At 31.5% G+C, this 17,391-nt stretch overlaps 1 protein-coding gene across 2 annotated transcripts; it reads right to left on the bottom strand.

The window, feature by feature from the left end:
• Nucleotides 1-3,787: 3,787 nt before the first annotated feature.
• LOC107962384 (chaperone protein dnaJ 10) lies at nt 3,788-12,308 on the bottom strand. 2 transcript variants are annotated; one of them, XM_041116215.1, is made up of 10 exons: nt 11,924-12,308; nt 11,627-11,686; nt 9,991-10,073; nt 9,706-9,865; nt 6,840-6,969; nt 6,490-6,648; nt 5,735-5,913; nt 5,250-5,330; nt 4,980-5,141; nt 3,788-4,156 (listed from the first exon to the last, which is right to left on the bottom strand). In XM_041116215.1, the coding sequence occupies exons 1-10, from the start codon at nt 12,008-12,010 to the stop codon at nt 4,073-4,075; spliced, it is 1,185 nt and encodes a 394-aa protein (XP_040972149.1). In that variant the 5' UTR covers nt 12,011-12,308; the 3' UTR covers nt 3,788-4,072. The 2 variants fall into 2 exon arrangements, with proteins under 2 accessions (XP_040972149.1, XP_040972150.1); XM_041116216.1 differs by having other exon boundaries at nt 9,991-10,083; nt 11,924-12,168.
• Nucleotides 12,309-17,391: the final 5,083 nt, after the last annotated feature.

Here is a 17,391-nt window from a genome sequence, read left to right as displayed (position 1 = left end):
GAGAAATCTAAATATTTCCTATTTAGTCCTATCTTTATTTAGTTAATTAAAAATATTTCAATTTTGCCCTTATTTCATCAATTTTTATGATTTTTCTCTGCTTATGCCGCCCAAAATATCTCTCTTGGGCTATTTTGCTCTTTAAGTCCTTCCTCGTTTGACAATTGAGTTATTTAATCCTTCTAGCAACTTTTACACCTTTTTCAATTTAGTTCTTTTTATTTAATTGACTACCCAAACGTTAAAATTTTCTAACGATATTTTAATACGACATTACTAACACTCCATAAATATTTATAAAAATATTTTTGGCTCGATTTTACAAAATAGAGGTCTCGATACCTCGCTTTCAACTCAATTTATTTAATAATTTCTCTTTAAATTTTAATTCCACCTATTTAAAAATATTTCTAATACCTCACTCGACTTCTAAGTATTATTTTATTTTTAATTTCCTAATCTCACTCGTTTGATTTAGAGATCTCGAATCACTATTCCGACACCACTGAAATTTAAGTTGTTACATAAGTATTATCAATCACATCGTCATTGTTCAGGAAGCCTTACATTCCATGAGGTCCAAAAAGAATCTCTAATGGTTGGTTGTCAAGATTGATTTGGAGAAAGCTTATGATAAGGTGCGTTGGGACTTCATAGAGCAGCAGGTATCCCTTCTTCTTTAATACATGTTATTATGAATGCTATTTCGACCTCTATCATGTAGGCCCTATGAAATGAAGTTCTAACTTTTAAATTCAAGCCGGTAAGGGGAATTCATCTAGGATGTCCTTTATCGTCTTATCTCTTCGTTCTATGTATGGAATGGTTGAGACATCATTTTCAATCGGCCATTTCATTTGAAGAATGGAGTCCTATCCAATTATCACGCACAGGGCCAAATCTTTCTTATTTGTTATTTGCAGATGACTTAGTGATCTTCAGTAAAGTTGAGTTGAAGCATAGTGGTCTTTTCAAAAGCTTCTTGGGTAATTTCTGTGAACTCTCGGGTCATAAGGTTAATGCTAGGAAGACCAACGTCTTTTATTCTGCTAGTGTTAAGGAGGAGTTAAGGAGAAAGATTAACAATACCCTTGGTTTTTAAGAGGTTAATAATCAAAGACATTATTTGGGGACTCCTTTTTTTCACCAAAGAGTTACAAAGAGTATTTTAGATTTTTTTGTGGAAAGAGTTCGTAATTGCCTTTTAAGTTGGGATACTAAAAAGCTCTCATTTACGGGGAGGGTCACTTTAACACAAACTGTTTTGCTTTCTATTCCGAGCTATCATGCAATCTATCCTTAAAGGTATTTATGATTCAATTGAAGAAATGGCAAGGAAATTTATTTGGGGTACTTCTTATGGGAAAAGGAAAATAGCTTTAGTTGGATGGGAAATATTTGTCAACCTAGATCAAAGGGAGGTCTCAGGATTCGTCGCCTATGCGATCAAAATAAAGCTTTTATGATGAAAATTGGGTATAGTATTGTTACTAAGACTGAAGCCTTATAGGTTCGGGCCCTCAGAGCAAAATATGGATTAACTGAAAGTATACTTGCTTGCATCATGAGGAGTAGATGTTCCATCATGTAGAAATCTGTTGCTAAGGTTTGGCCTTTGTTACGTAATAACATGATTTGGTTAGTGGGCGATGGACACACCATTCACTATTGGGAATATGCTTGGGTTCCTAACATGGGTCCTTTAATGAATCATGTCCTTGGACATGTAAATATTATTCCTGATTGTAAAGTGTCCAATATGAGAATGGAAAATGACATGTGGAACCTTGATTTGTTCCAAGTATGGTTATTAGAAGAAATAGCAACGTATCATTAGTGTCCCTCCCCTCATAGAATCATCCGAGCTGGATTATTTATCTTGGACTCGAACAAATGAAGTCTTTTCAGTCAAAAGTGCCTATGGGATGCTTAAGGAGGTGTGTTGGAGTCTAAGGGATGACAATTGATACATTGTCTGGAAAATACTAGGGCCTTAAAGAGTTAGACAGTTTATCTGGTTGGAATGGTTACTTTCAAATCTGCAAGTCCAGTCGAAGAACAGCATGAGAGAGTCAACATGGGCTTGCTTCTTCGGACTAATTCTCTATTGCATATGGAAGAATCGAAACTTGTTCACCTTCCAAGGAAAATCTATGAATCCAGAGGAAATTATTTATGTCTCTTATAGCTGGGCGAAACAATTTTATTCAGTCCACAAGAAAGATTTGGTGATGGAACCGCAATAGACTCCTATTCAACCGAGATCAGGTATGTGTTTTTCCCTCAATACTCAATACTGATAGTGTTGTTCACTCTTGTTTTGGTCTTTCTGCTGTAGGTGGAGTAATACATGATGGAAAAGAAAATTGGATCTTGGGGTATAATCATTACTTGAAGAAGTGTTCAATCTTTGTTGTTGAGTTTTGGGGCATATTAAATGGTTTAAACCTGTTCCAAAAGCAAGGATACAATGAAGTCATCATCCAATCTGACAACCTCAAGGCTAATGTTGCCTGAAGGGTCAAATTCTGCTCTGGTTAAGTGAATCTGTCGAATTCTAGCAATTGAAGAAAAGTGGTGCTTGACATATGTCCCCAGGGAAACTAACAAGGTAAGGTTTGCACATGTTTGAAGTTCCCCATATGGAGATTCAGGAGGTCCTAAAAGAGGAAAATACTAGAAACAATTTACTTATGAATATGTAATCTTTAGCTTAATTCACCAAAAAAAATGATTTGATTGAAAATATAGATTGAATTTACAACTTTACACATAGTACAGGACTAATGGCATAATTTAACTACTACCATTTAAGTTGGACTAAATTTTCAAATTTTAAAAAAAATGTATGACTTGGTTAAATTACAAAAATTAATAGTTGCATTTAACCAAAAATTATTATTGAAAGTTATATTTGAAGTAAAATGATGCCTTTCTTTAAAAGAAAAGGTAGTTCTCTTTGTTATTTTTCAAAAGAAAGTAGAAATAGTTTTTTTCAGGTTTTTGAAAGACAAGAAAAAATAGTGAATTTCTAAATAATGTTCCTTTTTTTTTTTAACATGAAATGAAATTTGAAGACATAAATATATTGTTTAATTTTTAGATTATAATTACATTGTCCTCATTTGTAATTTCATGAACTGAGTTAACATCTCTAAACTCGAAGCACTAAAATCAGTCAAACTTATGACAATTAGTATAGATTTTTTTTTAATTGCAGATGGAGTTTGCTGATAGATCATGTAGTCAATATGGTAAAAAAGAGGCTCATATGCAACGTTGTTCATTAACATTCTCATTTCTTACTTGAACACATCTAAATAATATCCATGGTTTCCATTTTCATGAAGACATCAAGTTTCAACTACACTAATATTGCTATGTAGTATTTTTAGAGTATCAACACCACAATAATAACATTTTCTATTTTAACTTCATGATTAAGGGGTATTATAAGTGGTGGGTTTATTATGATAAAAAAAGATTCATCCAATATATATACATATATATCACTAATATAAATTATTACTCGGCTAAAATATTTTAAGAGTTTCTATATTTCTCAAATAAAACACCAACTCAATCAACAACTTAAAAGTAGTGACTCAACTTATATGCGTATTTAGACATGAATGCCAAGATATATCATTTAAAATACACAAAAAAGAATCCTTTTTAAAAAAATTGAATATATCCATATCAAAACTAGGTATATATACAAATCATTAACATGTTAAACCAAAACAAAACATAAATGAAAAAAACAAACTACAATTAAAGACCAGTATGACAATGGAAAGAACTATATATACATTACCATATGATATTATAGAGATCTAATCTGTCACAAAGATCATAAAAGGCATGCTTCACTATGGGGGTGGGATATGCTCTTGAAATCTCTCAAAACACAAAAAAAGTATGCATGATTAAATGATGTAACATTTGAAAAAAAAACTAAAAACCTTTTGCCAGTTGTAGCTGCACCCACAATATTGATACAAGATGATATAGCTGTATAATACAAGCGTATACCTTTACGAATCAAAGCCTCTCCATCTCTTCAGGTAATTCATGGATGTCTTTGTGCACCAGGCGGTGCTGTTGGCCTCGGCAATTGAGCATTAACAAAGTTAGGGGCCTCCACATATGGGCTCTACAATGTCAAATGGTTTCAAACTCAGAATATACATATACATATACATATATAGCTAAACCATGCAAGAGCAGCGGCAAATACGGATGAGTAAGAAAAGTAGTAAAACTTAAGATCAATATTTGCCTGCTTCCAACATTAGAACCCAAATTCTACATTGTGCATGCTTTTAAGATTAGATTTTAGAGTCCTCTCCAATTGATGGGGTAAAAGTCCTATGGAGGTCCTTATACTACGAGTCGGATTGTATTTTGCCCCCTCTACTAAAGAAAAAGGGCAAGTAATCCTTGAACTTTAGATCAAAGAGCAAATTGATCCTTTTGTTAGAAAAACTATTCATTTCTTCTGTTAAAAACTGTTCCCTGTATGTTAGAATGAGGTACACATGACACATCACGTGTAGTAGTCTGGTTATTCTATCAACCACATCAGTTCTTGACAGTAGAAAATGATGATTTTTTTAACCGAAAGAATCAATTTGCTTTTTGATTTAATGTACAAGGACTAATTTACCTAATTTTTTAGTAAATGGGGCAAAATATAATCTGACCCCTAGTATAGAAGCATCCATGGTACTTTTACCATTATACATGACATGGTAGAACTAGTTACAGCCTTGTGAAAACCTAAAATCTATCTCAGATCCTTTAAATGCAACCCCAGTTGTCCAAATTATAGAAAGAAAAATATTTTTCAATGCATGACTATAACTCAGTTAGGTAACAGCTAGTCTTGAACAACAATACAACTAATATATCAAACCCAAAGCAAGAGCTATGGCCATCATATGGAAAGAATTTATCAATCAGCATAATAACCATACCTGTGGTGCCAATGGAGAAGGAGATAATTCATCCCGGGTTGAGGACTTTGTTGATACATTTGGAGAACCACTGTTATAACTTGGCTCAACTCCGTCCAATTTATGTCTTGCATTATTGCCTAGCACAGGATCACTCTCATTTCCATTTGTTGACTTGACACTCTATATTCATAGCATAGCATTTCGAAGAAAGCTCAGAATAATTGAAGAAAATGGTAAGATAAGAGGGAAAAAGTCAAAAAACATGAAAAACAACATGCATAGGCACACCTGGAAGATTTTACCAAGAGTTTTCAACCCTTTTGCTCGTGCTCGAAGCTCTTCCTTTTTGCATTTTTGATCTTGGAGAACCTAAAACAAAGGTTTGATAGATTACAACAAAAATATAACAAATATCAGTAAAAGTATCATGGAGGCCCCTATTCTAAAAACAGGCATATTAGTCCATGTATGTTAGATTAAAAAGCAAATTTCTGTTAAAATTTCATCCACTAAAAACTGATCCCTGTATATCAGCATGCCGTAATGTGTTATTATCTGTTTATTCCATGAGCTGCACCAGTTTTTAACAGCACAAATGGGTGAATTTTTAATAGAAAGAACCAATTTGCTATTTAATCCAATGTACAAGAACCAATTTGTCCATATTTTCAGTAGAAGGGGCAAAATGCAATCTGACTCCTAGTACAAGGGCCTCCTACCAACAAATATCCAAACCAGTGTTATTAAGAGCCATAAGAGACTGATGAACCAACCATTTGACAAACACGAGAAAGAGTAGCTTCTATGTCAGCTACATTAAGCTTCCATAATGAATCAATCATCAGTTTCTTGTGAGATTGCATGTACTCCTCAAGCTCTTCCTCACTGTAATTTCCTTCTGCACTAAGCTGCTTCTTCATGTCTTCCTGCAGCTGAAGCAAAGCAATTGCACCTACACTCACAAGGGAAGAAAAATAATTAAACAGCACAACTGATTTATTCTTGAAATGGATTGAAAAGATGACCCACCATTGAAGTTAGCAGTAGAAAATCAATCGAATTACTAATAGAGGTGAATGTACCTGGGAGATCCCTGTATTTTAGTTTGATCAAATTAGTTCCTATATTATTAAATGGATCAATTTAGTCTTTTTACTATTAAAAAGAATCAAATAAGTCCAAATTGGAATAGAATTAACATTTATTGTTTAAAAAAATTATTTACTGTTTACCAAAGTTGATATTTTTAAATTTTTATCTTTCTATAAATGAAATCTTTTGTTTGGAATTGAACTGCAATTAAAAAGAATAATTTTCAGGACATTTTTTATACAGTAAATGTTAACTATGTTACAATTTAGACTTAGTTGATTGTTTTTCATAATATAGGGATTAAATTGATCCATTTAATTGTAGAGGGACTGATTTGATCCAGTCCCTATAATACAGGGGCCTTTTAGGTACTTTAACCTACTAATAAATCAAAATTATTGTGCACAAACCATTGAAGTTCGCAGCATTTACTAACCTGTTGCTGCTGTTACTTGGGATTTAATAAAATGACCTTTGTTTCTAAACCATTCAGCAACGAAGGGTACACCCAAGTATATAGCTTTCTTTCCAAGTTCCTTTGCTGCTTGTCTTGCATAGATGTAACCAATTGTATTCAACATATCAACACCATATGCTGTAAAACATGTATGGAAAAGTCTATCACAACTCGGAATAAATTATACAAAAGAAAAAGATACTGAGAAAACAAAAAATACAAAGCAAATGTGTCTATCCAAAATTAAGAATTGCTGAATTGCTGGAAAATAGATATACAAGAAAAAATACACACACCAACATACACACCAAGAGAACAAGGCATAGTACCTGCACTAGAGAGTCTTGATACTTCAGCTTCTGCATGATTAACAAAGTCCGCTTTGTTTCCTTGCACATATTGATTTAGTCGATCTTTCAATAATTGTGCAAGCTTATCTTCTCTTTCCTTCTGAACAACCTGTAGACAAGCATTTGCATAGAAAGTGATTGGTACATTGAAAGAGAGCAAGCAACAGTAAATACTTGTACCACCCCTTAAAAGATTTTGTTTTACTTCACACTGGTGCTACAATACTAAAGAGTCAGAATAAATTTAATAGGAAGTGGTGAGGCCAAGGGATAATAATAATTATCTTTACAAAATGCCATCAAAAAAAAATTTCATCATTGCACTGAGAATAATCATCTACATTAAGTTGATCAATTTCACATTGAAAAAGAAAGAATAGAGACAAATATATCATGTTTACTCCCACGGCTTAGGATTGAACAAAAATGTGAGACAAAAATGTACTCAAACCTCTCCAATTAGGATTGAACAAGGTTTTGTTTACCATTGACTATTAGACAATTGTACTAAGTTGGAGGCCCATGTACAAGAAGTCACCTGCAATGCGAGGTCTAGAAGGGTCATATGATTTAGCCTAGTTATTTAATAAAATACTTCTTTTTCATTTAAAATTGATAAAGAATAAAGAACAAGTAACAATTACCGCTTCCTTTCTCTTCCAAAATTGGTAAAGGCGGAAAAACACTAACAGACCAAGACCTAGATCCCTTGAGCCTTTTCATAAAATAAGTACGACCACAACCCCAATCCAATGTATATATAAAACAGAAGACATGAAATGGATGTATGTGTCACCTAGAAAATATCAGGTGGTTTTGGAAAACTTGTCAAGTCAAAATTAGTTTTCCCCTATCTACAACTCTACCGTATCTATGAATTACAACAAATAAGTTGACAGAGGTGAGATACAAGGCAGACAACCATTTATCACCCTTAAAAATAATAGCAGCAATCTAACCATCTTCTTATCCTGTAACGAACATAAATCAATTAGATGGCAAATGATGGGATAGAGAATCCGTAGATGAATCCGCCCGTCTCCGAGGTATCTTTTCTTTTCTTACTATAATACCTTGTTTTGACTGTATCGCACTATGTATCATTTAATAACCAAATAAATCCCCTATATTTGGTTCAAATCGAATTTGAAATGGAGGAATTTGAACCATTTATCACCCTTAAAAATAATAGTGGCAATCTAACCATCTTCTTATCCTATAACGAACATAAATCAATTAGATGGCAAAAGATGGGATAGAGAATCCATTGATGAATCCACCTGTCTCCGACGTATCTATTCTTTTCTTACTATAATACCTTGTTTTGACTGTATCACACTATGTATCATTTAATAACCGAATAGATCCCCTATCTTTGGTTCAAATCGAATTTGAAATGGAGGAATTTCAACCATTTATCACCCTTAAAAATAATAGTGGCAATCTAACCATCTTCTTATCCTATAACGAACATAAATCAATTAGATGGCAAAAGATGGGATAGAGAATCCATTGATGAATCCGCCTGTCTCTGAGGTATCTATTCTTTTCTTACTATAATACCTTGTTTTGACTGTATCGCACTATGTATCATTTAATAACCGAATAGATCCCCTATCTTTGGTTCAAATCGAATTTGAAATGGAGGAATTTCAACCATTTATCACCCTTAAAAATAATAGTGGCAATCTAACCATCTTCTTATCCTATAACGAACATAAATCAATTAGATGGCAAAAGATGGGATAGAGAATCCATTGATGAATCCGCCTGTCTCTGAGGTATCTATTCTTTTCTTACTAAAATACCTTGTTTTGACTGTATCGCACTATGTATCATTTAATAACTGAATAGATCCCCTATCTTTGGTTCAAATCAAATTTGAATGGAGAAATTTCAAGTATATTTAGAACTAAATAGATCCCGCCGACACGATTCCCTATACCCACTAATTTTTCTGGAGTATATTTATGCACTTGCTCATAAGCATGGCTTAAATAAATCAAAGATTTTTTTTGAAAATCAGGGTTATGGTAATAAATTCAGCTCACTAATTGTGAAACGTTTAATTCTTCGAATGGATCAACAGAATCGTTTGATTAGTTCTGCTAATGATTCCAACCAAAATCCGGTTTTTCGGCACAACAATAATTTGTATTCTCAACAGTAGGATTTGCAGTCATCCTGGAAATTCCTTTTCCTTATAATTAATATCTTACTCACAAGGGGCAGAAGTCGCAAAATCTCATAATGTACGATCAATTCATTCAATATTTCCTTTTCAGAGGACAAATTCTCACATTTAAGTTATGTGTTAGAGGCACTAATACGTCATCCCAGCCATCTAGAAATTTTAGTTCAAGCCCTTCACTACTGGGTAAAAGATGCTTCATCTTTGCATTTATTACGGTGCTCTCTCTATGAGTGTCCTGCTTAGTTCACTGCAGTAAATGCTTCTGTTTGTAGTTTAATTTCTCTCCTAAAATTTCATATACCTTGTACCTTATTTCTAACAACTTATTTGTCCTCCACAGACACAGCCAAGTGTAGTCCTGCATCAGGTTTGAACCAGTTTCTCTTTGATAAAATACTTGATCCCCCGAGATTTTCATGCCTAGCCTAGGTGAAAGTACTATGAGTCAATTCTGAAAACTATCTTGCATTAGAAAAACCTATTCCAATTCTATATTCAACAATTGGGGAATTACAACTAATGCAAAAGACAATTCACTGTTTATTGACATAAACCTCTCTTTGCCTATTACTTCCTTCAATCGCTCACCCTGTCACAATTGAAATTCTTAGTAAAAGTCTATAATCTACATGCTTAGATTAGTATTTTTACCTTCATTTTCTCCTGCACCTTTTTAGCATCAAACTGCTCCCCCTCTGTGAAAATGTCTAGTGAGGCCATTGATGCCATAGCAAGTTGTCCTATATATTCCTCAAAAAGCTCACTACCAAAGAGCATTGCAAATATTGCTGCAGGATCAATAATTGCTTCACTGCAAGCAAACAAAACCATCAAACAAATAGAATGGAAGAATATTATATTTCTTTCAATTTTCTGATAAAAATGTGTATGAGCCTTGAAATTCATATATTCATAGAATAAGAATAGGGAACTGACGTTGAGATTCCTGCTTTCCCATGAGCATCATATGCTTGTCGTTGTGCCGGATCACTTAATACTTGGTAAGCCTCTCCCAACACCTGAATAGAACTTAAGAAAATAAAAATTCTCAAAAAAAAATAAAAAATATCAAGGCCATTATTAGACTCAATGAAAATAGTACAGACAGAGTAGAGCAGTTAGCACCTAAGACTTATAATGTTCAAAAGGCTGCCCATATAATTGTACATTTAAACAGTTTCCATCTTCCCTCTTTGGGTCCTTTTTAGGATATGATGATATGGTTTTAATTAAAGTTAACCTCAAATAATCAGAAATAATCAGAAATGGCTTATGTTTGCTGTTGTTCTTCTTCTACAAGAACACTAGGATTAAGATACATGATCACTATTCTTTAGCCAAGCAGCTTTAAGGTAGTGTCCGGTATGATTTGCAATATTACCATGGTAACCTAATCACTATTACAAGAGTGATCTCGTCCCTAGAGATTTAAATCACCATGTTTGGATAACAATCATTAATTAAACAACTAGGAGTTAAAGATCATTGTGGTTGGTTTTATAATAATTAAATATTATATTGTTGAAAGCACCAAACCAGCAATGAATATCGTAATAATTACACAAGTTAATGGTTTTAATATTATTCAAATAAAAATTAGTAATAATTTATTTATTTTATAAATTATAATGAAGTACCATTAAATTATTAAGTTAACAAATATATTTATTGATAAGTAAATTAATATTTATAATTATATAATGTAAGAAAACATTAGAAAATAAAACTATATCTATTAAAATCATACAAAAAGAAAACAAAAAAATATGTTATATATAATAATAATAAAGTTAAAAGAAAACACTACATTCAGTTTGGAAATAGGTAAAATGGATATTGGTTTGAAAATACAATAATTATTTAAATATATATATAATTTTGAGAGAAAGTAAATTTTCAATTTAAATATTAAATGGTTAATTTTGGCTATAGTAAATTTAACATAACACTTCACTTCGGTGATAAAATTTTCCCACCCTATTAGATGGGAAATAGATTACCCTCCAAGACAATAATCAGATCACTCTCAGTGATCTAAGACCATTGCCACGTAAGATAATTGAGCACTTACCAAACATGATGATCTATCCCTATGCGTAGATCACCATGGTTTTTGGAGTAATCACCCCATACCAAACACCACCTAAGTGATTTAATAACAATCGCACACAACTAAGAATTTCACGGCAGGATGATGAAAATGGTTAATTCAGGTTCAATCAAGATAATAAAATCTGTAACAGGTCAAAGTCGAAAAAAGAAGTTGTGCAGAAATTGAACTTCGTTTTGATGTTTAAAGCAGAATTTTCTATCTTGAAGGCCACAAGCACACAACTTAAGCAGAAAACAGATAAAAGGAACCACAGTTTACACAAGAGTATAGTATTCAATTTCACTCTCCAAGCAGAGGCCTGACTAGTTATGCTCTAAAAGAAAAGGTATTAAACAAGTGATGTAAACTTTGCCAAGGTTAAACAACAAAGAAAACAATAAAGCATTATTTAAACTATCATTTTCTTTCTCCATTTCTTTCCTGTTTAGGTGTTGAACATTTAAAAATGTAAGGACTTGCCTGAAAATTCTGAGCTGCTTGAGGATCATTAGGATTTTTATCTGGATGGACCTGCCGTGCCTACATACAAAAAAGAAAGTGAAGAGTAATCATCTGAAGAGCGTCATACTGTCTCATCCCAAAAAAAGGGGAAAATACTAGAACTGAATAAAAAATGTAGCATGAACAGGGAAACTTGGGAACCTCTGAATTTACAACCAGATAGAACCCGAAACGGATCTACCAACATAAAATCATTTAAAAAAAGCCTGAAAAAGATGATCCAATCTAATAAAATACAAAAAACAAAAAAAAAACCTTCATATAATAAGCTTTCTTGATTTCAGACTCTGTCGCAGAAGGGCTGACCCCTAAAATGTCGTAGAAATCAGTTTCTTTCACCATTGCCGATCAAGAACTCAACTTCGCAACAGTTAATCAATCAATTAAAATTTTCAAAAGAGTGAAAAGGAAATAAAAAAGGATTTTGGTGTTCGATCGGAATAAAAATTTGAAATGGAAGAAAGAAAAATGAAAAATGAAAATGAAAAAACAATGCGAAATCGTTGGAAAAAGAAAAGGGGAAAAATTGGAGAAGAAATATTCCAAAATAAAATGAAATCGCGTATTTGGCGTAACTCCACGCGCAGGCTCACACCTCTCATCGTTGACTATTGCCGATTCTGCCCGCGGCAGCCTAGTCACTTTCATTTTTATTATATTTTATTTTTATTTCCTTTTCTTTTATTCTTGGGTTAATTCCATCAGAGCCCCTCCAATTACGAATTGAATTTCAAATTGGTATCTGAACTTTAAATGTTACAATTGAACCCTCAAACTAAAGGATTATTTTCATTTAACCACTTCAGTCAGTTTAATTTTCAGATTTTTTTTAAAAAAATTGAGAAATTAGCTTTTTATTTAATTTTATTTTGTCTTAATTTAGTCTTTGTAGTTTACAGACACATGAACTTCAGCTCTTGATATTGTTAATTTATTTCATATAATGTATTGCGCTCATGATTTTTTTCTAATTTAATGCATATAAGTTGTTGAATTGTTTATTCTCAAGTCATTGATTTAACAATGTTATCCAACTAGATTAATTTTTAATTTTTTTATATTTTGACAAATTAATCCATATGTGCTTGACACGTCAAATTCAATTTGGTATTTAACATCAAAGTTGATGGCTAGATTGGCAAAAATAGGGATAAATCTCAAAATTATACATTAACTTTGATTTAATGTGCAATTATACACTTGGAACTCTAATTGTAGTTCAAATGAATACTTGAAACTTTAATTTTGATTTAATCATACACATTTAAAGGGATAAATGCATCAATTTTTTTATATTAGAAAAATATAATTATTGACGTATGTAATATATAAACATAAAATGATATTAACAATTTACGAGAATTGGATCAAATCAAAATTTCATGCATACAATTGCACATTAAACTATAGTTCATGTATAATTTTGGCATTTTAAAAATTAGGGGCTAATCTAAAAGTAGTCCATAGTTTGAGGGTATTTATTGCAAATCACCCTTTGCTATTAAAATATAAAAATAAATAAAAATTCGGGTGACCTTCTTAGATCCACAGGCCTGGTCCGACTCAGCCATGACTCTGCCTTGGGGATATCTTCAATGAGAAAATAGAAATTTAAGTTTAAACTGGTCCAAGTTCTTTTAAAAAAATAATAATAATAGAATTAATATAATAAAAAAATTCGATTAAATAAAAAAAGTAGAATAATGTTGAAATTATTGCAAGGAAATAAAAAATAAAGTACAATAATGGAATTTAATCGCAGCGTGCAGGCATTGATTCAACAAAGATAAAGACAAATAGACCAATACAGAAATGTGTTTGTTGTGTTTTCATCGGAGAGATCAAAGGATAGAAAAGTAAAAAAATATATATATTTAATTCACTTTATCTCGAGCCTTCTAGTACATCCACCTTAATTAAGGTGGATTTGGATGAGCAATACATTTACCCGTGATTAATATAAAAATAACGGTGACGATGAAATTAGATACTATAATGGGAGATAAAAAATAAATTAAACACATCGCATTTAATCGCCTATTCAACACAAGAGTACCAAGTGCTCATTAACAATGATTAAATCTTTATTTTTTTTGAAAAATGATTAAATTTTTAAATAAAACAAATAAGAGTTAGAATTTTAAAAGGTTTAATATATAATTTGATACTTGAATTTGGTATATATTTTTTTAATGTGACACTTGTGCTGGCCCAGCCCTGAGGGTAGTTTGGGAGTGCTACTGCATAGGATTCCAAATTTTTTTTCAATTTTTAATGTGGAAAAAAACTCTTCAATCTTTTAAGGCTTCTGATCGATACTTCATTGCAGGTAGAAAAAAATAAAAGGAGCTCCAATTTTTTTATTACTAGTATATGTTTTTATTTTATTGTATTACATTTTATAATTTTTTTCAAAAGGGACCCTAATTTATCATTTCATCTAGGACTCCAAAAATGTCAAGAACGGGCTGCATTTGTTTTTTTTTGTCCAATATGGTATATGTATTAAAGATAATAGGATTTTTTAGAATTGAAGAGAACATTAAAAGTTAGCACTGTTATTTTTTTGTATAACTTTTGTCAAATACAAATTCTTTATTGGACAAAAAATAGAGGTACCACGTTACAAAAAAAAAGTGTTAAACTCAGTTATCAAATGATATATTAAGCATTTTTTAAACTAAAAATAAAAAGATTAAATTTTAGAAGTCTGAAGCGTACAGGGACCAAGAGCATAATTAAACCAAGTCCTTTTTCATGGTGCAATTGTATTCTGTTTTACATTTTCATTCCCAACATATTGCTTGGCTTCTCTGAAGGAATGGCAAAGTATGGTTTCTTTGTCCTTTTCACTGTAAGTATCCTTTTTGCATTGGCTTTTAAATGCTTTACCATGAAAGAACTGGTACTGATCACATTGTATATATTTTGCATCCACGAACTGTTTGAATAAATGACTTAAAGAATGAGTTTTACAACTGCTGATAAGATACACACTGCATTTAGAGCTGCTACTTGGTGGTATATAATACCAATAACAAATTGGTATTGTCCTCTTTGGACGCGGTTAAAGAACCGAAACATTTTTATGATTTTATCTTCCAACTCTAAGGATGCCTGTTAAAACTACAATGGAGCAAAACCATGGCCGCCGATGAGCGAGAGTGCACAGCTGAGGAGCACATGCGGTTATGATTTTCGCTTTTCAATGGTTTTATGATCTTTCTAAAGTTTGGAGATGAAATCTTAAAAACATATAGATTCTTTAATCACGAGGAAACCTCTATTCTTCGAGAGATATCTAATTTCTTAAAATATAATATGAATCATCATCATTACTTACCCATTTGAGAAACTTTTACTTTGTTAAACTTAGGAGTATGCAAACTTCGCTTAAAATCGAATTACCCGATCGAATTGAATTAGTTTAGTTAATTGATTGATCATCGAATTTAATTCGGTCGGAAGTTGACTAGAGTTTTTTTTTTAAGTTTCAATCATCGATTAATTTAGTTCGAAATTGGATAGTTAACTGAAATTAATAATAATATATTATGTATCTACGAGACTATGACTATAATCACAATATATTATAGATAAGTCTAATATATATTAGGAATAATATATAATTTGGTCATTGAACTTATCCATTGTACCTAGTTGGTATCTAATTTTTTTTTTTGGACTTAATTGGTCATTGAACTTGTATTACGTCAATCAAGTTAGTTTTTCCACACAAACATTGTTAGTTGGTGTTAACATGACATTTTTAGCCAATTTAGTGGTGTCATATGGCAGTCTCTCAAAACATCTAGTGGTAAACATAGTTTATATTTATGTTATTTTCATTTATGTTTACCATGTGACACTACCGGATTAGCTAGCAATGTTAGGTACCATCTCGGTTGATGGAATACAAGTTCAAGAATTAACTAAGTAAAAGAAAAATAAAAAACCAATTAAGTAAAAATGGATAAATTTAGAGGCTAAATTATATATTAACCCTAATTTCAGTTAATTCAATTAATTTTTTTATTTACTTCTTTTCATATGAGTGTAGCATTACAATTCTTAATTTTTGTTTTTTTTATACAATATCTAGAACTATTCATAACCCCTTCCAACACTTAAATAAGAGAATAATATACCTCAATACATTCGAACCCATGTACTATTGCCAATGCCAATTGAACTAAGATTTAATTGATTTAATTAACTGTTATTAGATTTGAGTATTAATCAAATCAATCATTATTAAACTTAAACCCAAACCCTTTTCCTCAATTGGGTTTTCCTTCAAAAGTATTTTTCAGAGCCCAAAGTCCACTTTGTCGAGGTACAACGAGGCTGTTGGTTTTGCATCGTTTCTGCTGTGGAGGTTTATGTTCGGCATTCCCAACACTTTTCTTGGCTTCTCTGATGGGTTTCTTGCCCTTTTCATTGCTTCGAATGTCGCCTTAAGTTATTGGTAGGATAATATTGTCATATTATGAACATGATGTTGGAACACAACTTAACAATAATAGCATGAGTTAAAATGTTTAGTGCTGGATTAATTCATGAATATGGGTGTTTTGTTGTGTTAATTGAGCTATTTCGGTGTTTTAGAAAAAAAATGATGTCATCTTAGTTTAATTTCCTTCAAAGATGATATATTCTTTCAAAATTAAGTATAAATCTTGACAAAGTTTAAAGAAAGTCATGAACAGATTTAATACAGTTATGTTACTCAAACTCGGGTTTAAGTGTTGAAGAGATTTAATATAGTTATGTTACTCAAACTCGGGTTTAAGTGTAAGATATCAGTATAATTAATTTATTGTTCAATCTAATTGTCAATAATAGTTGTAAAAACTCTGATCTAACTAGTCAATTCAATTGGTTGAACCAAGATCAATTGATTTGGTAGTTCAATCATATAAATTAAACTGAAAAAAAATAATGGATCTGTCTCGGAAGAACATTTCCTTGTCTTCTGCCCTTGATGTATTCATTGTATTCAACCTCTACGTCAAGGGTCTCTTAACACACCACAATAAAAAGAACCACCGTTTTCTTCCTTTAGGTCATAACTGGGTCCTAACTCAATTTTTAAATTACCAAAAAGCCCTTATTTTAACAAAGTAATAAATATTAATTTAAAGGTATTTTTGTCTTAACCGTTTTATTTAGTAACATTTAGTTTTCATATCAATTCTTAATTATATAATTATTTTTACCCACATTGTGTGTATGCCATAATTTTATTGACAATGCTAGAAATAATTGGAATGTATTTAATAATCTTAATATAATATACTTACCTATTTAAATTTCTTTTTATTTATAATTTAAACTATTATTTTATTTTAATTCCGTATATATTGTATATGTTTTATTATTAATCTTAAATATATTTCAAACGCACATTAAACAATGATTATGGTTTTATAAAAAAATTGAATTGAATGTTCATTGAAACGTATATTATAAGTTATTATCATATCTGTTCTTTTTGATAAATGTCTAGAACTATCCATAGCAACTTCTCAACTCTTAAATAGGAGAATAATGCGCTTCAGCGCACTCAAATCTACGTCCTCTTACACTGACAATAATACTAATACCAATCAAGTTAAGACTCAATTGACAATTTATGAACAATCTTAGAATAGATACATAATAGCCAAGAAAATTAATTTGTGAAGCGTGGGTCGATTGTCCATGGGCCAAGTCTTTTACAT

The sequence above is a fragment of the Gossypium hirsutum genome, chromosome A06 (genome assembly GCF_007990345.1).
Source record: "Gossypium hirsutum isolate 1008001.06 chromosome A06, Gossypium_hirsutum_v2.1, whole genome shotgun sequence".
NCBI classification, from domain to species: Eukaryota; Viridiplantae; Streptophyta; class Magnoliopsida; order Malvales; family Malvaceae; genus Gossypium; species Gossypium hirsutum.
Note: the sequence above shows the minus strand (reverse complement) of the source record. Positions and strands in the feature narration are given on the sequence as shown.